The following is a 24,407-nucleotide window of genomic DNA, read 5'->3' as shown; positions in this document are numbered from 1 at the left end:
AAGCCTAGCAGTTGCAATTGTTCAGTGTTATATTTCTGGCTTTAGTAGTCCTTTTAGACACCGGAGCCTTCAGTCACGATTACTAGGATTTTAACTCTTTTTATCTTTGTCCTCTCCCTAAACCTAGCTGTGACAGACAGGCTTGATCAGGGGTGGGCAATTCGTGGTCCTAGAGGGTCACAAACCGGACAGGTACATTTGCATACAATGAAAGCAGTGCGTGCAAATCAATCTTGTGCATATTCAATATAGAAATCTTGAAAACCTGACAGAATTATGGCCCTCAGGGACTGTGGTTGGTTACCCCTGCTCTAGATTGAAGTTGTTGTCTCTTTTTTTTTTTTTAGGGGGAGGAGCAAGCTAAAGTAAGATTTGCACATATCACACTCGTTCCATGGCATAGCCCCCCTGACTTTTCTGCATGCCACATGGGTGTGTATGTTTCTGAGCTCTTGGGATTTTGGAGCACAGAACAAAATGTTAGTTTGATGGTCCCCTCCCATGATTTCAGTAACCTGTAGGGCTTCTTCTCTGAGGTGCTTATGAACTGTAAACTATTGTCCATGTAACATAACATAATTCTTTATTTATATACCGCGCATATGCCTTTCAGTTCATGGTGGTATACAAAAGAATACAAGGTGAAATTATTAACATTGAAATTGGTTAAACCATGTGGTAATACGGCACCCAGAATCTCCCTATCTGTCCCAGTTAGGGATCACAATCTATGTAAGGCATTTCCAGTTAGACATATGGGTTTAGTTATTTAGTTCTGTATTCATCATTATGACTATTATTATACTAATATATTAGATATTAGATTAGCATTTCAGCGTGTTATACCCTTCATCAGGTGACTACAAAGCCAGACATACCTTTTTGATGAACACTGTACATGCTTTATCTTGGAGAAGTCAATTCTCCATAGTGTCAGGTACAAACTTACCCCTTCCCTTTTACTAAGCTGCGGTAGAGGTGTCTACAATGGCCCAGGCGCTAAATGCTCTGACGCTCATAGAATTAACACTCTAGGCCGCGGTAGAAACTTCTATCGCGGCTTAGTAAAGTTCTCATGGCGTGGTAGTGATATTAGAACCCTGCTTCTCGGTTTGTTGTCCTAATCATTAGGTTACGCCTTCATCTAACATACATGCTTTTTCAGCTTCATTCACAAAGGTTTAGGAATTCAGTGAGAATCTGTGAATAAAAACAACTCATAGCGAACTTTCATTGACTGGTTTCATTGCTGAAGACAAACATGCCTTTGTAGAAAGTAGGTTTGCTTCCAACCTCAGCTGAATAGAGTTTATTCAGCAGTAGGCTGGCCATATAACTTAAAGGATAAGCTGTTCTTTTAAACATTATATTCAACAGTAGGAAATGGATGTTTGCTGATGATGAATATACGCATTTAACTAAACGGATATGGTATCCTTTTAAAAGTTAAGCAGGAGCCAAATAACTTGTACACTTAAACTGCTATCTGGAGAGTAACCAAATGTTGTCACTGTTTGTATTGCTCTTCCCAACCCAAATCCCATCCTCCTAAAGTGCATAAATTCTGGCCATTCAGTGACTTAAATGGCTAGAATGGTAGTTCTATGGTAGCAGCACTATCCCCCCTCCCCTTTTCCGAAGCTGCATTAGGCTTTATTTATCACTGGTTGCGACGGTATTAGATTTGACACTCATAGTAACTCTATGAGCACTGGAGTTAATACCACACGGGATGATAAAAAAGCCTAACACAGCTTCATAAAAGGAGTAGTGGTGGTTATATTTGCTATCCAAAGACAATCAGGCCTGCGAGGCCAATCTGGAGCTTCCAGAATGACGCGGCCCAAATGAGCTGCAATTCTCCGAAGGGCTCGGCCAATCAGCGGCCAAGGTAGAAACACATACAGAAGAATCTCCTGAGGCCACAGTGGCACCAGGGTAAACCGCTTTCCTGTTTCTTGCTGTAGCCATGAGGTTGAATCGGGGCCTCCCCTAGCATCTCACTATCGCTTGGAATGCCTTCCGGGGATAAGGCCCACTCGCCCGGATCCAGTGTCTGTCTGCTGAGGAAGTCTGCTTGAATGTTGTCTACTCCCACCACATGTGCTGCTGTCAATGCTAGAAGATGACTCTCCACCCAGAGAAACAGCAGACAGGCAGTGCTCTTGATCCCTCCCAGCAATTTACATAGCCTATGGCTATCACATTGTCAGAGAAAGCCCTGACTGCTTGACCCTTCAGGGTATTATGCAATCGTGTCAGGGTTAATTGCATCGCCCAGAGCTCCAACCAGTTGATGGATCACTTCTGCTGAGAGGACGTCCAACACCCCTGAACAGGACAACTATTGCACTGTGCTCCCCAGCCCCAAAGGTTGGCATCTGTCACCACCACAACCCAGGAGGAAATTCATAGTGGTATGCCCTTACGAAGTGAATTCGGGAGAAGCCACCAGTCTATGCTTGCTCGGGCTTCTAGAGTCTGAGGCAGATGTGCTTGCAAGGCATCCCTGTGTGGAACCCAGTGAGAGAGTAATGCATACTGAAGAGGATGCATGTGCGCCCTCACCCATGGGATGACATCCAGCATTGCCACCATAGATCCCAGAACCTGAAGATAAGATCCCAGAATCTGAAGATAATGCCATGCCGAAAGAGCCAGCTGTTGAAGAAGGACAGAAATCTGGGTACACAGCTTCTGTCTGTGAGTCTCCAGTAGATAGACACGGCCTGTTGCCATGTCGAAGAGAATACCCAGATATTCCAGTAATTGAGTGGGCATCAGATGACTCTTCCTGAAGTTGACAATCTAACCCAAATCCTCCAGCACCAGATTTGCATATAATGGCAAATCTGCCCCATGCATATTCATTAGGGCTATCCTGAAAACCTGACTGGCTGGTGGTCCTCCAGGACAGGGTTGGGAACAAATGGTCAAGAATGTCTCACCTATTGCACTGGAATATTGTCTTTGGATGACGAAAATAGCGCTGGTGTTCCTAACAGATTCTGCTCAGTTTATTTTTTAGATTTGCTTAATTAAGCAGTTTCCTTCCTCTTTGCTTCATCTAACAGTTTTGGTTATGAAATCACAAAGACAGCCAATAATCTTCAATTATTAAAAAAAAATTTATACAAGGGACCGTTGAAAAGTTCTCAGCCTGACCAACAAAGTTGGGGCAGTCTCCATCAAGAGCTATACACTTAGTCCAGCAATTTTCCGCTTTTCTCATTCCATATTTTTCTGACAGAATGAAAAAAAGTGGAAAATCACTGGACTAAGTATATAGCCCCCCCAACTTTGTTGATTGGACTGAGAACATTTCAGCGGCCCCTCATAATAATTTGATTTCTGCTCATGAGATGTTGAAACAGTACATGGTGGATGCTTTATCAATGGACCCTTCCTCTCTTCTTCAGATTTCTAAGGTGTATTACTGGACTAGCATAAAACCGATTTCTTTTTAGATCTGTAATTCATCAAGTCATTAACTCGAACACGAGCTGATGGCACCTAACATTATATTTCCACAGCTCAATCAATAACATTGTTGATGTATTAGCATTAGATCTTACCATTTTTTTTGTTAACTTCTACTCTCCACCTCCCGACTTGGACCGGGAGCAGCAGCAGAGGCAGAGCGGGAGCAGTGCAGAAGGCACTCAGGATGTGGGAGCGTGCTCCACCCCTCCCCCTCGACTTTGCAACATCCTCTACCTCCTCTGCCCTGCTACAATGACTAAACAACTACAAACAATTCAAAATACAGCTCTGAGACTCATCTACTCATTGAGAAAACACGACCATATTACAGAAGCATACATCAACTCACATTGGCTACCAATCCAAGAAAGAATACTATTTAAATTCTACTGTATGTTATTTAAAGCCTTAAACAGAGACAGCCCAACCTACCTGAACAACCGCCTCATCCAAACCACCTCAATCAGACATAGAAAAACACACACCCCTCAATCAAAGAAGTAAAACGGAAAAAACTATACGATGGCCTCCTGGCCACTCAAGCAGCTAAACTACCGTAGATAACCAAATCTCCAGTCTACTGATAACGACGCCAGACTACAAGATGTTCAGAAAAGAAATAAAAACTATACTCTTCAAGAAATTCCTGAAACAGCCATAACTTCAGAAAAGAAATAAAAACTACAATCTTCAAGAAATTCCTGAATCAGCCCTAACTTCAAACTTACCGTACTTCCCCCTCCCTCTTCCCACCACACAGAAACTACATAACCTACTCTTTACCTCTCTAGAAAGGACAAATGTTCTTCCATTGTAACCCCACCGTTTTTTAATCTCTTTTGTAACCCGCCTTGAACCGCAAGGTAATGGCAGAATAGAAATCTCTAATGTAATGTAATGTAGTACTAGAAACATCAATTCAAGAAACTACATTGAGAGATACTCTTTTGAGTACTTTTTCTAGTAGTGAGGATAGAGAAGGTTCAGATTAATTTCTGTCTTTAGGAAAAGATTGGCTCATTTTCATGGTTTTCCTATATATTTATCCTGATGTTTCTTGCAGAACTCAATTGATTTGGCGAGAGTTTCTTAAATTGAAACCTGGGGCTTTGTCCTTTTTCCTGAAGTTTCCTACGCAGTGTAAAGTGAAATTTCAGGAAAAGGATTTTATTTTTCTGGATCCTTCTCAGCTAAAAAATCTGATACAAGCTCAGGAGTCAGCTAGGGATACCCCATCTGGTTAGATTCAATAAGTATTTTATTAAGTGGCTATAATTTATTACTGATGTATAGAAATTGCATATTTATATTGTATATTCATTTTTTTTGTGTGTGTCACTTTTGTTTATAGACAGTGATGGACCCCCGAGGTAGGCTTTTGGCCGAAAACAGCCTGTATTGGGTTTGTTTTATTAAAATTATATGAATGTATGTTGGTATTACCTCCACTATTTATCTTTTTCCTGAAATCTGACCATTGGATTACTATTTAACCCCCCTCCCCCCTTTTACAAAAAGGTAGCACAGTTTTTAGTGCTGGCCGCAACGGTAACAGCTCCATCGTTCATAGAATGCCTATGAGCGTGGGAGCTATTACCACCATGGCTGGTGGTAAAAATCATGCTATGCTTTTGTAAAAGGAGGGGGGATAAATTTGGAGTTAGATAAGAACATAAGAATTGCCATACTGGGACAGACCGAAGATCCATCAAGCCCAGCATCCTGTTTCCAACCGTGGCCAACCCAGGTCCCAAGCACCTAGCTAGATCCCAAATAGCAAAACAGATTCTATGCTGCTTATCCTAGGAATAAGCAGTGGATTTCCCCAAGCCATCTCAATAATGGTCTATGGACTTCTCTTTTAGGAAATTATCCCCCTGTCTCACCCGTATCTTCTTGCTCCTTCATTTGCTCTCTGGGGATAGCAGTCCTCCCAACCAACTCCCACCCTATTCATGCAGATCACTCCACAATGTCACCACTATTATTTTATTTATTATTTTAAAAACTTCTAAGTGGATTACAATAAAACATACATAAATCCAATCAACAAAACATCAGTACATCACATATTTCAAACCATACAAATCTACTGCAAAAATCCTCCAGTCTAATAGAATGCCTTAACAAATAAATGAGTTTTCAATAATGCTTTAAAAGATTTCAGATTTTACATAAACTTAAAAAACCCGATATGGCATTCCATAACTGTGGTCTAGCCACTGAAATTGCTGTCTCCTCCTATAATACCTCTGTTCTAAATACCTTCACCTCCCCCTACTCCACACTCTAAGGTGCCCCAAACCCCTGGCTAAACTTTAAAATCTGCTACTTATGCTCCTGTGACAGGTCTGATGAACGGCTCTGGCTCAAATCCCATGCTCAAGCTGACTTCATTCATTTCAAATTCCTCCTGACCTCCTTCCAATCTGCTCACTCACTTGCCAAACAAGATTACTACACCCGCCTGACTGACTCTCTTGGCTCTAACCCTCACTGACTCTTTGCCACACTGAACTCCTTACTCAAGGTTCCCCTACCTCCTACCCCTCTTCACTCTCCCCCCAGGCTATGGCTGAGTATTTCTACGATAAGATTCACAAAATTAACCTTGCAATCTCAACCAAACCACCACCACCCCCAGCCCGATCTACCAACCCCCCTCGTCCCTTACCACTTTATCTTCCTTTCCTGAAATTACTGAGAAGGAAACTACACATTTTCTTTCCTCTTTCAAATTCACTATCTGTTCCTCTGATCCCATCTACTTACCACTATCTCTCCTATTGTCATCCCTTCTATCTGCTATATCCTCAACCTATTACTCTCTACCACAACTGTGCCCAATGCCTTCAAACATGCCGTTGTTACAAACTACTCAAAAAACCCTCGCTGGAGATAAGATAAGAAAATTGGGTCATTAGGGCATAGACAGGGGGATGGGTAAGCAGAGTGGGCAAACTTGATGGGCTGTAGCCCTTTTCTGCCGTCATCTTCTATGTTTCTATGTGACCCTACCTGGCCTTCCAACTATCATCGTGCCTCCCTCCTCCTCTTCTTATCCAAGCTACTTGAATGTGCTGTTCATTGCCGTCGTTTTGACTTTCTTTCATCTCAAACTATTTTCGACCCGCTTCAATCGAGCTTTTGTTCTCTTCGTTTTACAGAAACTGTCCTTAATAAAATTCTCCAATGATCTGCTTCTGGCCAAAACCATACGTCTCTATTCCATCTTCATCCTTCTTGATCTATCTGCATCTTTTGACACAGTAAAGCACCACCTACTCATCAATACGATGTCCTCGCTTGGATTTCAGGGCTGTTATCGCATGGTTTCTTCCTATCTTTCCCATCGCACCTTTAACTTATGCTGTGGTGGATCTTCCTCCACCACCATCCTGCTGTCAGTCGGTATACCTGAGGGCTCTGTCCTGGGAACACTTCTTTTTTTCCATCTATACTTCTTCCCTTGGTGCTCTAATCTCCTCCCATCATCTCTATGCCAACGACTTGCAGATCTATCGTGCTACATCTGAAATCTCAGCAGACATTCATTCCCGGGTTTCAACTTGCTTGTCTGACATTGCTAGCTGGATGTCTAACTGCCATCTAAAATGAAACATGGCCAAGACTGAGCTCCTTATCTTTCCACCCACTGACATAGCGAGAGTGGGAGGAACCCAGGGCAGTGATGCCCCCCTCTTCTCCTCCCACCGCTCCTTCCCCATCTCCCTGCTGCGCACGCACTCCTTCCATTCCCCTGTACCTGTTTTAGCTTCACTGGCGCATGAAGCATCTCCAACTTGCTGCCCGTGCCGGTCTCGGCCCTCCTTCTGATGTCACTTCTTAGTTGCGGGACCTGGAAATAATATCAGATGGGAATGCTGAAACCAGCATGAGCAGGTTGATGCTGCTGCTCATGCCAGTGAAGAGCTGGAGGTACGGTGTGGGGAAGTGAAGGCGCGTGAACAATACCCTCATCCTCCCTGTCTCGTAACCTTGGGTAATCTTTGACTCATCTCTCTTCTTCTCATCACACATCCAACATACTGCCAAAACCTGTTGTTTCTTTCTCTACAATATTGCTAAAATCAGACCCTTCCTTTCTGAGCGCACTGCCAAGACCCTCATGTACACCCTCATCATCTCTCACCTAGACTACTGCAACCTGCTTCTTACTGACCTTCCGCTAAACCATCTCTTTCCCCTTCAATCTGTTCAGAACTCTGCTGCACACCTCATATTCCGCCAATGTTGCTATACCCACATTACCCCTCTCCTCAAGTCTCTTCATTAGCTCCTTAACCATTTTGCATACAGTTTCAATTGCTCTTACTGACTTTCAAGTGTATTCGCTCTGCAGCATCTCCCCCCCTCGGGGCACTCCGCTCATTACACTCTTATTAGTACTCTTCTCCTCTATGGCCAACTCTAGACTCTATCCTTTCAACCATGCTGTACTGCAGGCCTGGAACAAACTGCCTGTCTCTGGCAGTATTCAATCCAGACTCAAAGCCCACTTCTTTGAAGATGTTTTCAATTCCAAACTCCAACCCACCTTTAAAGCACCAATATCTGTCTTTATCATTCCCTGTGTATTTCCCCTACATGCTAAGCACCAATCTTTACATTCACTCTGTAATTTCTCCACCTGAGCACTGTGTATTGATGTACCTTCTTGTCCAGTTTGTCTGACTTGACTAGACTGTCTACTCTTTTGAGCAGGGACTGTCTCTTCTATGTTTTGATGTACAGCATTGCATATGTCTAGTAGCGCTATAGAAATGATAAGTAATAGTAGTAGTAGTAGTAGAGAGATGACTAATGAGAGGAATATAAGAGACTGATAATGAAAAAGCAGAATTGCTTAACAAATATATTTCTGTTCAGTGTTTACTGAGGAAAAGCGAGCTCTGCGTCTATGGAGATGGTGCGGTATATAAACCCAAGGTTTAGTTTAGTAGGACCACAGAAAACCCACAAATAGGAATGGAAGTCATAGGAATCAGCTTTGTGGGTACCAGTGGATACAGAGCACTCCCAAAATAAAGCAAGTTTTTTCATTGTGTCCAGGGAGGAGCAATCTATATTGTGTTTGGCTCTTCCAATCAATTTGAAATGTTGCCATCTATAATAGATGTGAGATAGTTCTTGAACAATTTTCAGAAACTGAAAGTATAAAAAAGTGGTGGGACCAGTTTGGATAACACCCAAGGATATTGAAGGGTGCACAGGGACAGAATAGGACGATTCATTGTGGCCATTTCATCATGGGACACTTCAACATGGCTGCTATGAAATAGCCACGATGAATTGCCCTCATCGTGATGAACTGCGATCAGTTGTGCCTGCTTCTCCTCCCCACCCCCCCCCCGCCAGTGTCTCTCCTCTTCACCCCCCACCACAAGTGCCTTTCATCCTCCGTGCCCCCCCACTGGTGCTTCTCCTCTTCTCTGCACCCCCACATACCTCTTGAAAAGTTCACCAGTGCATCTTCTACCCCCTGCCCTTCTGACATCAATTCCTAATCGCAGGACCAGGATGTGATCTCATAGGTAGGACGAGGCCGGCGCATGCAGGGGGTGGAGGATGATGCTCATGCTGGTGAGCTTTTCAAGAAGTATGTGGGCTGGAGGGGGCACGGGAGCACAGGGGGGAGGTATGCAAGCCAGGGGGTGCTCCTACCTTAGGGAGGCTCAGGAGTAGGTGGGAGGCATAGCCCCTCCCCACAAGCAGTCAGGTGCTGTGTGAATGATTTATTGTGACCGATTCAGCAATGAAATGGCTGTGCTAAATTGGCAACAATGAAACGGCCGAGACCCCACAGAGAATGGCCAACAGGAAAAAGGAGGTGATAGTACTTCTCATCTGAGACTTATGCATTGGTAGGACATCACTTGAGAGTACTTTGTACACTTTTGGAGGCTGCACTTTCAAAAAGATTTAAATCAGATGAAGTCGCTCTAGAGCAGGGTTGTCCAAGCAATCTAGTAGGGTTTCAGGATTTCTCCAGTGAATTTGCATGAGATCTATTTGCATTCACTGCTTCCACTGTATGCAAATAGATCTCATGCATATTCATTTGGGAAATCCTGAAAACCCGACCTGGTGACTGCTAAGGTTGGACATCCCTGCTCTAGAGGCTGGCTACTAAAATGATCAGTAGTATTCATCAAAATACATACGGAATCTTAAGGATTGGTTTGGGGGTGCAGAGGATCATGAGGATTGGAGCAGGAGTGTGGAATAGGGATCAGGTGGTATCAGGGTTTCTAAAATATGACTAGATGGATCGAGGGGAGAAATGTAGAAAGAAGGAAGAGTGCTGCCACGTAAGATCTATTTATTTATGTGGGGGAACTGCAAATTTGCTGCATTTCAGTAAAAGGGCCCCTTAGGTGCCCAGTGCTGGAAATTGTGCGAAGCTCATAACATTTGTTTCCCCTACTCTAAATCCAATGTCTGAAACAGGTCTTATACACTGGATCAAAGCTGTATAGACTCAGGCGAGAACTCCAGAATTCTGCAGAAAACTAACTACATCAATGCCAGAATGCATACAGACAGGTTAAGAACATAAGCCATCACTGTAAATATCGATATCTAGCAGAAAATGTCTACAGGCAATGACTTCACATGCTAAATACAACACAGACAATTTATAGTTTTAAATTCCGATTAGTTTCTTATGTATGTTAATATCAGTCATTAAGGCCCCTGGGGGCGCTAAATGCTCCAATACTGATAGGAATTCTATGAGTGTCAGAGCATTTAGCGCTCTGGGCCATAGTAGAAACCTTTATTGTAGCTTAATAAAAGGAGCCTGGGTAAATTATGAAAAATGGTGATGGTTGCAAACTTTTGGCCATGATTGTAGTAATTGGACCCCTTCATGAAATGCAAATTTTGCTCAAGTTTTTCACTACTAAAAATATGAGAATATGTCACTGAAAAATCTGGAACAAAGTTTTTCTTTGCCAAAATCTCTACTGACTGCTAGCACCAACCTGGCATTCTCAGTGTAAGTTGATAATTTTTTTTATGTCACTCTATGTGAACATCTCTCCTGTACAATTTCTTGGGTTTAGCTGTGTAGTTTCAGTTCAGTTCCCACTGAGCTATTCAGGTTTTGTCTTGTCTCATAAAAGCTGTGAAACTACTAGGAAAGTCTCCTGAGAGTCCCTTCCCCTCCATCTCTCTGAAAAATGCTGATTGTTTAGCTCCCGCTTAGCCGAAGAGGGAACTTTTGAGTAAGTAGCACGTGAGAGATTTGCTTCTGTGCTCATGAGATTGTCACACAATGAAAACTCCGCAGTGACTGAATTTATAATTTTGTGCTCTTATATTTTGTCCCACTAACCACTTTACTAAGCATTTGCCCATAGAAATAAAATGAAAGAGAACCCCTGAATGATTTTCATACAACACCGTTTGTGTACTAATATCATGACTGTAATGCATCCCTATAAAGTAGTTCTCAAATCTGATCCCTGAGCTCCATTAAACAGACTTTGCATTTGCAAATCCACCTGTTCCTTATTGAATTTGTTTTTGCATCACGGTTTATGCGGAGCTTTTACACATTGATACTTTTGGATTGTTTAGCTTTTCCACGTATTTTCCACCTTAGGACTAGCAGGGACCCCTGAGGAAGACTCTCTTGTCGAAACACGGACTGTGTTGGGACCAACGCTCCCAGCGAACTAGGTCCTTAAGGTTTTTATGTGGATTGCTATGTTGACATTTATATATATTTTTTAATAATAAAGTCCATTTCAGGAACATCATCTCTTCACAGTGGGTTTTTTTGGTTTTTCTTGGACTCTTTATTCTCTGTAGATCGTCCAGGGTCAGTTTCTTTGTTTTCCTATTCCAAATGTGCCTCATGAGTTCAGTGCATGCATCTGGGAAATCAAACATCAGAAATACTACAGATAATCTAAGTGTTTTTCCTATCTGCAGGTGAGTTCACAATCTAGCTATGGTACCTGGAGCAATGGAGGGTTATTTTTTTTATTTATTCAATTTTCTATACCTTTCTCCCAAGGGAGCTCAGAACGGTTTACATTAATTTATTCAGGTACTCAAGCATTTTTCCCTGTCTGTCCCAGCAGGCTCACAATCTACCTAATGTACCTAAGGTAACTTGCACAGGGTGTAGCACTAGAATTGAATCTGCAACATCAGGGTGCAGTAGCAACAACTCTAACCACTAAGCTACTCCTCCACTAATATATACTGTGTCTGTGGAGAGTCTAGTAACTTCTGTAGGGCTGGGCACACTAGACCCAGAGAATGAAATTTATTCAATCCCCTTTCCTACTTACCCATTCCTCTACTCTCCTGTTCAAGTGCAAAGGCTCAGAACAGCTGAACAGTGTAGAAATTTCTTAATGCACTAATGTAATACTCTTGTGGCTTGCTTTCAGGAGCAATGCAAAATGAATTTGCAGATTCAGTGTGAATGCAAATACATGGCTACTCCTTGTAGATATTCTGAAGACTATAGTTGCTAACAAACTCCAGGACTGGGTTAGAAAACACCACAAGGCAAAAATTAATTTCCACTGTATCTCAGGATAACATAAGAACGGTGGCAAGTCAAATCCGCGCAAGACAAATGCTCGTACACAATAAGAACAGCCATGCTGGGTCAGACCAATGGTCCATCTAGCCCCGTTTCCTGTTTCTAACAGTGGTCAATCCAGGTCACAAGTACCTGGCAGAAACCCAAATAGTAGCAACATTCAAGCAGTGGCTTCAATAGCAGACTATGGCCTTTCTATCTAGGAGCCTAGTTCTGGCTCACAAAGCTGTCATGCTTCCTCCAAATTCTAAGAGCTTTTTCATTCTGCTTTGTACTTTTATTTGAACTATATCTCCCTAGCAACTGAACATTTTCTGCTAGCACAGTCACTGGTCTTAAATTATGCACCAGAACATAAATTTATATGTATGGGAAAATTCTCTAAAGCAGGCACTAACATTTGCATGCCAGGTACTGAGGTAAATGATGAAAATAAAAGCTTATGTATCCATATATGTGCATAAGTACCAAAATTTCACCCAGGTGCTATTCGGTAAAAAGGTGCATATCGATTTTATTCATTTCTTTTTATACAATCCACGGGGTATCTTCTAAGCAGTTGCCAATCACTAATGAACTAAAGTATAGAATTTATGTTCAAATGTTTTTATTTCAACAAATAACAAATAAAACAAATAGCATAGTCAGGAAATAATATTGTATACACTCCCCCTCCCTCCCCACCCCAAGAGTCCAATGCCACAGTAAAATTGAGAGTGAAAAGTAAATCTATTGATTCAAGAGTCTACTTCGAGCATATGGTGTGAGATCCTGCCAGAAATATTCCCAGGTCTGACGAAATCCACGACCCGGCCCATATTCAAAGTCTCCCACCGATCTTCGCTCCAGCGTAGCATGAGTTATCATCAAGGCTCTCCATTGAGCATTAGAAGGAGGATCTCGGGATAACCAGTTAGTAAGAATTGCTTTCTTTCCCATCAAAAGCACTCTAGTGATAAAAGCTGTCATTCCCTTAGGTTTAGGAGTGGCTATATTATAATATCCGAATAGTGCTCTCGGTTGCGGAAGCCAACGCCTTCTCCAAAGCATCGTAGTATAATGACCAAGATGTCTCCAAAACTGTTGAATTTTGGGACAGGTCCAAAACATATGTCCCAATGAAGCATGAGCCTGTGCACATTTCGGACAAGAATGAGATGTAGTTATCCCCATCCGGGCTGCTCGTTCTGGTGAAATATAAAGTCTCAAAACAATTTTCAACTGCATTTCCCAGTGGGTGATATTAGGAGACACCTTCTGGATATTCTTCAGTACCCGCTGGAGCTGGTGGGCCATTATCGTGCATTGCAAATCTTCAGCCCAAGCTGCTGCTAAAATGTCCAAATTAGGGCCGGATTGACCATCTCGAATCCCCACTATGTGAAACCGTAGAGGAATGCTCTGTTGTGCAGAAAGGCTAAAGAGTTCCGAAAGAGCCTCCCTTCTATCTTCCGTAAGATGAATCATTGGGAGAGACTGAACATAATGTCGGATTTGGTAATATGCAAACAGATCCTTTGGCTGTAATTCAAATGTCTGCTGCAATTCTACAAAAGTTGCTAGTCTCCCCTCCTCTGAAAACAAGTGAAATAGATATTGAAGTCCCCAAGCACTCCATCTCTGATAGGTAGTATTTTGCATTCCAGGTTGAAAGGCTCCATTGCCCTGGATGGGTAAATATAAGGAAACCCCAGAAGACAATTTTGCAGATTTACAAACCCACTTCCATGCACGCCGAGCTGGCGTAAATATTGGATAGTGAGACACCAAAGAACGCATTTGTGGATCCACCACATGTAAGAAATAGCTCACATGAAACGGAGCCAACAAAGACAACTCCAGTGACGTTGCAGTGAAATCAGATGTCCCCCTAAACCAATCATTAATATGTCTCATCTGGCATGCCATAGAGTACCAACGCACATTCAATAAACCATAACCCCCCCTATCCTTAGGTAAACACATCCTAAGGAATGACATTCGGGATCGTTTACCAGCCCAAAGGAAGCGTCGTAAACCTTTAATTAATCGAGCATTATGTGTATAAGATAAGAGCAGAGGCAGGACCTGAAAACGATATAACCATTTGGGAAATATCACCATATTGAAAAGAGCTACCCTTCCCGCTACTGTGAGAGGAAAAGTGAACCAGTTTTGTAAACTATGTAAGGTGTCATGTAGCAATGAGGAAATATTGCTATCATAAAGAGTCTTAAGATCTCTAGGGATCCAAACACCCAGGTAACGAATCGAGGCCACTGCCCATGTAAAAGGAAAGTGTCCCCTCCATGACTGCTGCAGTGTCACTGGACTGGCTAATGCAACAGACTTCTGGTAATTCAAAGTGAAACCCGAGTAAAATCTATATTCATTAAGCGCCTGCAAAAGTTTTTCAACAGAATGATGTGGGTTAGTGAGCATAAATAAAATGTCATCTGCATAGGCTAACACTTTTAAAGAGTGATCCCCAAAGTCCCCCAATTCCAGGTGTCCACCACCCGTTGGGTGAAGAAAAACTTCCTAGCATTCGTTTTGAATCTGTCTCCTTTCAACTTTTCCGAATGCCCTCTTGTTCTTTTATTTGTTGAAAGTTTGAAGAATCTGTCTCTCTCCACTTTCTCTATGCCCTTCATGATCTTGTAAGTCTCTATTATGTCCCCTCTAATTCTCCTCTTCTCCAGGGAAAAGAGCCCCAGTTTCTTCAGTCTCTCAGTGTATGAAAGGTTTTCCATATCCTTTATCAGACATGTCGCTCTCCTCTGAACCATCTCGAGTATCGCCATATCCTTCTTAAGGTACGGCGACCAATATTGGATGCAGTACTCCAGATGCGGACGCACCATCGCCCGATACAACAGCAGGATAACTTATTTTGTTCTGGTTGTAATACCCTTCTTGATTATACCTAGCATTCTATTCACTCTCTTAGCGGCCGCTGCGCACTGTGCCGACGGCTTCATTGTCTTGTCTACCATTACCCCCAAGTTCCTTTCCTGGGTTCTCTCGCTCAATAACATCCCTCCCATCATTTCTGCTTCCTACATGCAATACTTTACATTTCTCTACACTGAACTTCATCTGCCATCTTGTCGCCCACTCCCCTAGTTCGTTCAGGTCCCTTTGTAATTCCTCGCAGTCCTCTTTAGTCCGAGCATCACTAAATAGTTTGATGTTGTCTGCAAGTTTTATTAATTTCGCACTTCGTCCCTGTTTCTATATCATTTATAAATATATTGAATAGCAACGGACCAAGCACTGACCCCTGCGGAACACCACTCGTAACCCTCCTCCAGTCTGAGTAGTGGCCCTTAACTCCCACCCTCTGCTTCCTACCCGCCAACCAATTTCCGATCCATCTATGTACGTCTTCTTCCACCCCATGGTTCTTCAGTTTCCGAAGTAGGCGTTCATGGGGTACCTTGTCAAAGGCTTTTTGGAAATCTAAATGTACGATGTCTATGGGGTCCCCTTTGCCATCCGTTTGTTAATTCCTTCGAAGAAGTGCAGTAAGTTTGTTAGGCACGATCTCCCCTTGCAGAAGCCATGTTGGCTTGTGATTAGAAGTTTCTTTCAAAATGCTCATCTATGCTGTCTTTTATCAGCGCTTCCACCATTTTCCCCAGAACCGAGGTCAGACTTACCAGTCTGTAGTTCCCCGGGTCACCTCTCGAGCCCTTCTTAAAGATGGGCGTAACATTGGCTATCTTCCAATCCTCCGGGATCACGCCTGTTTTCAGGGATAGATTGCAAACTTGCTGTAGTAGTTCCGCTATTTCCTCCTTTAGTTCTTTCAGAACCCTTGGGTGGATTCTGTCCGGGCCCGGCGATTTGTCAGTTTTTAATTTTTCTAACTGCCTGCGTACGTCTTCAAGGCTTACTTCCATGGATGTTAGTTTATCTGTTTGGTCTCCTTTGTAGATTTGCTCAGGTTCCGGTATGTTGGATATTTCCTCTTTTGTAAATACAGACGAAAAGAAAATGTTTAGTCTTTCCGCCACTTCTTTCTCCTCCCTCACCACTCCCTTCCTGTCTCCATCATCCAGCGGTCCCACCTCCTCCCTAGCCGGCTGCTTCCCTTTAATATATCTGAAGAACGGTTTGAAATTTCGTGCTTCCTTTGGCTAGCCTTTCTTCATATTCTCTTTTGGCTTTTCTAACCACATGATGACATTCTTTTTGATGCTTCCTGTGCTCTTTCCAGTTCTCCTCAGTTTTGCCCTTTTTCCATTTCCTGAATGAATTCTTCTTATCACCTATCGCTTTCTTCACTTCTTTGGTTATCCACGCCGGGTCTTTTGTTAGATTCTGCTGGGTCAGACTTGCAGTCAATCCTGCCCAGCAGTCCGCTCACGCGGCGGCCCTCAGGTCAAAGACCAGTGCTCTAAATCAGTGGTTCCCCAACCCTGTCCTGGAGGACCACCAGGCCAATCGAATTTTCAAGCTAGCCCTAATAAATATGCATGAGAGAGATTTGCATATAATGGAAGTGACAGGCATGCAAATATGCTTCATGCATATTCATTAGGGCTATCCTGAAAACCCGATTGGCCTGGTGGTCCTCCAGGACAGGGTTGGGAACAACTGCTCTAAATGAGTCCAGCCTCACCTGTGTACGTTCCAGTTTAGCAGGAACTTGTCCAACTTTGTCTTGAATCCCTGGAGGGTGTTTTCCCCTATAACAGACTCCGGAAGAGCGTTCCAATTGTCTACCACTCTCTAGGTGAAGAACTTCCTTACGTTTGTACGGAATCTATCCCCTTTCAGCTTTAGAGAGTGCCCTCTCGTTCTTCCTACTTTGGAGAGGGTGAACAATCTGTCTTTATCTACTAAGTCCATTCCCTTCAGTATCTTCAACATTTCAATCATGTCCTCTCTCAGTCTCCTCTTTTCAAGGGAGAAGAGGCCCAGTTTCTCCAGTCTCTCACTGTACGGCAGCTCCTCCAGCCTCTTAACCATTTTACTCCCTCACCGTCCATTAGCCCTACTGCATCCTTAAACAGAGTTAAATTATTAAACTGAAAGGTTGATGATGAGGAAAGCATCTTGAAAAAGAGTCTTCAGGTCAGATATAAATTATATTAAAGAAGACTCCAGTATGTTTTGGGGCTTTTTTTGCGGTAGACCATGTGCAGGCATCACACTTACACAGATAACTTAGGGGCCCTTTTACATACACCTGATGCAGTCTAAAATGGCCTACTGAATGGGCTCCACAGTCCCTTGAGCCAGCCCTGAATCATAGTAGCAGATACTAGATGGCAATGCATCCAAATGGGCCTGCTACAGACCTCTTCTAACCCATAGAACCCTCTGATGTCTGATGTAGCTTGCCCTCAAAGTAGGGTTACCAGACGTTTGGATTTCCCCAGGACATGTCCTCCTTTTCATGGACATTTCCGGGGGTCTGGACAACTTTTCAAAACCCGACACTTTGTCCGGGTTTTGAAAAGCTTTCTGTAAACATCGTGTCAGGGGGGCATCCATGCATGCGCAGACGCAATGTGGTGACATCACGCAAATTCGTGTGTGTGCGTGATGTCATCGCATTGTGTCTGCGCATTTGCAGATGCCATCTGGGGGCGGGGCAGGATGAGGCGTGACCTAGGTGGAACGGGGTTTGATGAGGCGAGTTTTACTGTTCAGGGCAAGAAGAGACAGACCTGCCAAGTAGCCTGCATTCCCCAGAAGACTTGTACTTTCATGCTTATCTCTTGTAGAACTGCTAGGGTGCCAAAAACTCCCACTTCATCAGCCTCCCCTTCCAAAATCCAGAACAGAAGGCTCAAGTGCAGGTACCTTAACATAAGCAGCCTGTACTGAACCACACTGTGCCTATTTCCCATGTCCCACATCTTCCTTTAGTGGCGTAGCAAGAGAGAGAGGCGCCTGGGGCGGTGGCACCCCTCCCCTGTCCTCTTCACCGCTCCCCCACCTCCACACACTCCTTTCCCCGTCCCCTCCACACACTCCTTTCCCCGTCCCCGTGGCTGTGTGTGTGCCACTTCCTTTACCAGATACCTCTATAACGTTCTTGGCGCGAGCAGCAACTCCCAACCTACTGTTGCACCAGCATCTGCTCTTCCTCTGATGTCACTTCCTAGGCGCGGGTCAGAGGAAGAGCTGACACTGGCGCGACAGCAAGTTGGGGGTTGCTGCTCATGACAACGTTACAGAGGGGGAAAGGAAGTGAGGTCAGAGAGGAGGACGGGTGCCTGTGCCCTCACCAAGACGGCGCCTGGGGCGGACCGCCTCCCCCCCTCACTGCAGCACTGCTTTTGTGTTCCCTACCCATCTTTTGGGCCCCCTTTGCGGCTCTAGGAAGAGGTTCTGCAGTGGACCAACTGTGAGTGTTGTTGTTAGACTACTATCTGCTCCTACCTATCCCTATTGACCAAGAAGACACAGTATGCTTTTTACATTTACACAATATCAATAATAACACCAAACTCTTCATGTTAACTACACAACTTTTTTTTTTCTTCGAATTGCCATTTCGTTTGCAGACATAAAATGGTCTCACTTCATCTTGACTAGTGGTCTTAAACCTGCGACCCGCCAGGTACTATTTTGAGGCCCTCGGTATGTTTATCATAATCACAAAAGTAAAATAAAAGTTTCTTGATCATATGTCTCTTTAGCTATAAATGACAATATATATTAAGACTTAGCCAAAAGGAAAGATTTATAAACTATAAAGAGTTTTATCTCATGCAAAATTGTTATTTCTTTACTAAGACATTAACTATTTTTTTTCTGAGGCCCTCCAAGTACCTATAAATCCAAAATGTGGCCCTGCAAAGGGTCTGAGTTTGAAACCGTTGATCTGGACAGCGAGCACTTTCCTGCAGCCAAAAGCAGGTGCAAGTAGACAGCACAGTCCCAGTCGGGAGGTAACGAGTGTACTGTACTTACAGAACGTGGTCTAAAAGCTCCGCCTCCTACGTGACGTCAGCGCCCAGCTCTCAGCCCCTGTGAGGTCACTGTTCTGAAAAAACAGAATCCTGAAGCGATTGCCGTTGGTTCCCCTCCAGTTTCAATCTGGTGGGCAACGGTTTCTCCTGGGCAGGCAGGGTGGAGGGGGGGACCAAGGACGGAGACATGGTGTCGCCCGTCACTGTGGTGAGTTGAGCGTTCTCTAAACGGCGGGGCGGTTCGTTTGTAAAGAAATCGTTGGCGAAAAATAAGCACTGGCCACCGCTTAAATCTTTTTTTTTTTAAACCTGTTGAACGCAGCTTCGAGGCAGAAATCGCCGCGACTGAGGCACGGTGCGCGCAGTCTGTATAGTCGCGTAGGCTCCTTACCCGTGCATCGATGGGTTCGCTCAGAATCTGTATTTCAACAACTGTGCGGATTTAAGATACATTTAAAAAAGGATAGGGGTATCGGTCGATAGCACAGGTTTCCCTGTATTGTTTTTCCTTAAAGTGCATTTTTTTGTGTTTTTTTAAGTGTCCTGCCCTTTTTGAGAGGGCTTTAGCTGCCCGCATTGTGCAGCGACTCTGTCAGGCTCTCCGAGATGAAAACAGTGAGCACGTGACGGCGAAGCGCGACTTTTGTTGATTCGGCGTTTCTGCAGCTGCGAATGTTTCCTGGGAAGTAGAGCCTCCTCCCCCCCCCCCTCCTCCTCCTCCTCTCTAGTCCGCGCGCTCCGATCTGACCCAGCAGCGAGTTAAATCGGGGTTGCTTGGAAGTGGATGAAAGTCTTTGCTTGTTTACGCCGGGGGAAATCTGCCTCGTTGCAACCTCTGGTAGTAGTGGCTAAAATCGAATAAGAGCTTTTTTTCATGTCTTTGTTGTATGTATGAGAAATTCTGTGCTTTTCAGACATATACTGTATGTCCTATAGTAGCAGTTAAATTGTGTACTTTTTTGTATTGGGCTGTTCAAGGATTATCATGAAGAGTTGTACTTGGAGCCTATGTAAAACGGGTTTCTGCACTAAAGTTAACTCACGTGGTAAAATTAGTGCACACTGCACAGCATATTAAATTGCATGATAAAAGCCTATTAATTACCTTACAACAGTGCACTGATATCAAGGGCACAACCGAGAAACCTACCACCAGGTCTGAGATGCTGATGCAAAAAGTTTCCCTGCAGTGCTGGCTCAGTGCATGGCTTCTGCAGCAAAATTAATGACCCCCAAAATACCATGATTTTCAGTGGAACAAACTTTTTATCCCAGGACAAGCTGGCAGCATATTTGCACGAATGGGTAAGGTCACCAACAGAGTCCCGGTACGGACCACTTTAAAAGTGCATCGCCACTTTAAATCTTTAGAAAGTTCGCGATAGCCTGAACTGCGCATGCGCGAGTGCCTTCCTGCCCAACGTAGGGTGCGCGGTCCCTCAGTTTCTTTGTTTCCGCGGAGCTAAGAAGTTGCATTTCAACGGCTGTTGAACATTTTTTCGCTGCCTTCCCACTCTCGCGGTTTTCTTTTTTGACTTTTGGTCATTATTAGTTTTATTTCTTTATTGTTTATCGTTTAGTTAAAAAAATTTTTTTAACTTTTTCTCTTGAGCGGGTTCTGCCCGGTGGGGCCTATTCCACTTCTTCAGCCTCGATCTTTGATTTTGCTGAGGTGGTTTTTCCCTCAATGTCCCGACCTCAAAAGGACTTTAAAAAGTGCGGTTGCTGTGCTCGCCCTATTTCCGTCACAGACCCACACTGCTGGTGTCTTCAGTGTCTGGGGCCGGAGCACAGGGCTGAAGCTTGCACTCGTTGCTCCTCTCTTCAAAAGCGAACATTAAAAAATCATCAAATTCAACATCTAATAATGACCAAAAGTCAAAAAAGAAAACCGCGAGAGCGGGAAGGCAGCGAAAAAATGTTCAACAGCCATTAAAACGTGACTTCTTAGCTCCGCGGAAACTGAGGAACCGCGCACCCTATGTTGGGCAGGAAGGGACTCGCGCATGCGTGGTTTGGGCTATTGCAAACTTTCTAAAGATTTAAAGTGGCGATGCACTTTTAAAGTGGTCCATACCGGGGCTCCGTTGGTGACATCACCCATTCATGAGAATATCTACCCGCTGTCCCTGGATAAGTAACTGTGCTTTTTGCTCCTCCAGTCCTCATTCAAAAGTTTTTAATTTATATGATCCTCAGATACACCTTAGACTCCATTAATTCATTGTCACAGGCTTTAAATGTTGTTTCCTCAGTAGATATTATTTTGTTTTAAAAAATGTTTAAATATATAAATAAGTGAGAGATTTCATCCTTGAAAGCTTTGCTGAGCCCAAAATACCATGGCATGTTGTAAGTAATAACTATGTAAATTATAATAATAATGTAAATTACTGCCGCAGTTTTAATCCACAGCTCAAGCACTGACAGGTAGGGTGGTACTAAATTAAAAAGCCACAGAAAAATCCTGCATGATCCCCTCCCCTCCCAAATTGACATCCTTATAAACTACTACTGCTGTTTCTTATTTCTATAACTGTACATTAGAAATTGCTCCCTTTAACTTAACTTGACCACACTTGACATTTAAAAACCTTTCCCTGGTGTCTAGTGCATCTCCAAACCCTTCCCCGGTTCTCCCCACCAAGGTATACCTTAAGATGCCCAGTCCTTTCTTTGGTGCCACTGCAACATAGGCAGCAGGAGCAAGTGCTCCAGCTTCTTGTAAAGTACACCTCAGGATGGGGAAAGGGTCAAGAGGTGAGTAATTGCTCTAGGCACCAGGGACATGTATGGTTTAAGTAAGTTGGAAAGGTGCCACTATTTATTGTCCAGGGGTGCAGAAATTATGCTGGTAGTTTGCTTGGGTTTTTGGTTTTTTTTAATGTCACCCTACTTGCTAGTGCATGAGCCAAGCAACACTCATGCACTGACAAGAAGGGGGGCATTTTTCAACAAGCTTTTGAAGTAATTTGTATGCCCATTGAATACTGCATCCCACAAGCAATCTTTTTTTTAGCAGAAGCTTGTGGTTGGAGTCTCTCAGCAGCCTATCTGACTTTCTGCATTGACTCCTAAGGACTGATAGTGTATTGTTATTTTAGTCAGCGTTTATTTTATGTGTAAAAAAGCAAGTGGAGCTGCACTTAACTGAGGGAGGAGGTTGAGAAGATTGACTTTCATTTGCACACCCTGATTCTGTCTGTCTCAGCTAAGTTAGACTAAGGTCTATCAAGCCTGGTATATATCTCTGACAATGGCCAGTTTCGGTCTGAAGTACCCAGCAGATCCCAAACAGTAGATCTGTTTTCCCTAGCTCAGTTCAAGAGAATATCGATAACTCTCCCAAGGCTTTCTGGTATAATAATTTTTTATGAACCTCCAAACCTCTTTTGAACCTCACTGTTGCCTTGACTACATCTTCTGGCAGGAAAATGCATAGCTTTATTACATGTTGTGTGAATAATTACTTTCTGCAAATTATTTTTACATATACACATTCATGTATTCAGTCTCATGCATATGCTCACATTCTTGCATCTGTGATTCGCACAGTCATCCATGCACTTATTCACATGCACACGCACTCATATGTGCACAGATTCTCTTCGGATCCAATAAGCAAAAGAAGTGAGAGACCACTGGCCAATTAGGAGATGTGGTTCTGACAGGCCTGCTACGCTGAAAAAGGAAAGGAGAAGGTCCAGCACATTTCAGGTTTTGTCTGCAGAGAGCTTGAGTGCAGGCTGAGTGGCCCTGTGACAGTTTTTCACCAGGATCGAGTGCCAACTGCTCTTCCTCCCACTGACTTCACATGTGAGTTAGGGTGGGGATTTGAGGTCTCAGTCTGACTAGTTTGACTGCGGGCAGTCTGAAAAAACATAGTAACATAGTAGATGACAGCAGATAAAGACCCGAATGGTCCATCCAGTCTGCCCAACCTGATTCAATTTAAATTTTTTTTTTTTTTTGTAATTTTTCTTCTTAGCTATTTCTGGGCAAGAATCCAAAGCTTTACCCGGTACTGTTCTTGGGTTCCAACTGCCAAAATCTCTGTTAAGACTTACTCCAGCCCATCTACACCCTCCCAGCCATTGAAGCCCTCCCCTGCCCATCCTCCACCAAACGGCCATACACAGAAACAGACCGTGCAAGTCTGCCCAGTAACTGGCCTAGTTCAATATTTAATATTATTTTCTGATTCTAAATCTTCTGTGTTCATCCCACGCTTCTTTGAACTCAGTCACAGTTTTACTCTCCACCACCTCTCTCGGAAGCGCATTCAGGCATCCACTACCCTCTCCGTAAAGTAGAATTTCCTAACATTGCCCCTGAATCTACCACCCCTCAACCTCAAATTATGTCCTCTGGTTTTACCATTTTCCTTTCTCTGGAAAATATTTTGTTCTACGTTAATACCCTTCAAGTATTTGAACGTCTGAATCATATCTCCCCTGTCTCTCCTTTCCTCTAGGGCAGTGATGGCTAACCTTTTTGAGCCCGAGTGCCCAAACTGCCGCACAAAACCAAAGAATTTCCTCAAAGTGCCAGCACGTCAATTAAACCTTAATAACAAGATTTTAGTATATAAAAACTCTTTATAAAGTTGCCTGAACTATGTAACATCATTTTTAAAGGTTGGAATCTTTGTATTGTCAGAGAATCAATTTGATTCACAATCCTTTGGTTTTCATTTCAATTTATTGGCAATTTATAATGTTTTAATGATTTCATTCATGGGCCGAATACACACATACTTTTCTCTGTCGCCGCACTCTTTGACCAAAAGATTTGTAAGCCTGCAACCACGTCAAGGTAGACTCTTTCAGCAGCTCCCCTCCCTCCCCCTTACTTTTGTGGCCAAGTCAAAATGATCTACCAACAATAAAATTTTAAAAACACAAAGCACGCTGTACGCAGAGAAAATGTTAATTATCATTTATATTCCGCGGGTATTCAAAGAGGTCAGGGCAGATGACTTTATGCAATGTCACCTCAGTAACAACTATACAAAAATAGACAAATATTCCCCCTCCCTTTTTACTAAACCGCGATAGCGGTTTTTAGCGCAGGGACCTGCGCTGAATGCCCCACGCTGCTCATGAAGCTCATAGGCTCCCTGCGCTAAAAAACGCTATTGCGGTTTAGTAAAAGGGGGCCATAGTGCAAAATATAGACAGCATATATAAATTCTCAAAACGGACACATTTTGATCACTAAATTAAAAATAAAATCATTTTCCTACCTTTGGTAATTTCATCAGTCTCTGGTTGCACTTTATTCTTCTGGCTGTGCATCCAATATTTCTTTCCTATTTTTAGCCTCCTGTATGCTTTCTCTCCTCCAGACCTCATTCCCTCCCCAAACTTTTTCTTTGTTTCACCCTGCCCCCTTCTTTCTTTTTCTCTCTCTCCATACCCCCTTTC

General features: G+C 43.4%; 1 protein-coding gene across 2 annotated transcripts in view; it reads left to right on the top strand.

Moving 5' to 3' along the window:
* Window positions 1–19,018: 19,018 nt before the first annotated feature.
* Window positions 19,019–24,407, top strand: part of TMEM86A (transmembrane protein 86A) — a 75,039-nt gene continuing 69,650 nt past the window's right edge. Inside the window, exon 1 of one of the 2 annotated variants that reach the window (XM_033928923.1) lies at window positions 19,019–19,189. In XM_033928923.1, coding sequence (XP_033784814.1) covers window positions 19,169–19,189 — 21 coding nt within the window. In that variant the 5' untranslated portion in view covers window positions 19,019–19,168. Of the gene's footprint in view, window positions 19,190–19,255; window positions 19,820–24,407 lie in introns of those variants that run through there. The other variant, XM_033928922.1, reaches the window with a different exon arrangement.

The sequence above is a fragment of the Geotrypetes seraphini genome, chromosome 19 (assembly GCF_902459505.1).
Source record: "Geotrypetes seraphini chromosome 19, aGeoSer1.1, whole genome shotgun sequence".
Classification (NCBI taxonomy): domain Eukaryota; kingdom Metazoa; phylum Chordata; class Amphibia; order Gymnophiona; family Dermophiidae; genus Geotrypetes; species Geotrypetes seraphini.
Note: the sequence above shows the minus strand (reverse complement) of the source record. Positions and strands in the feature narration are given on the sequence as shown.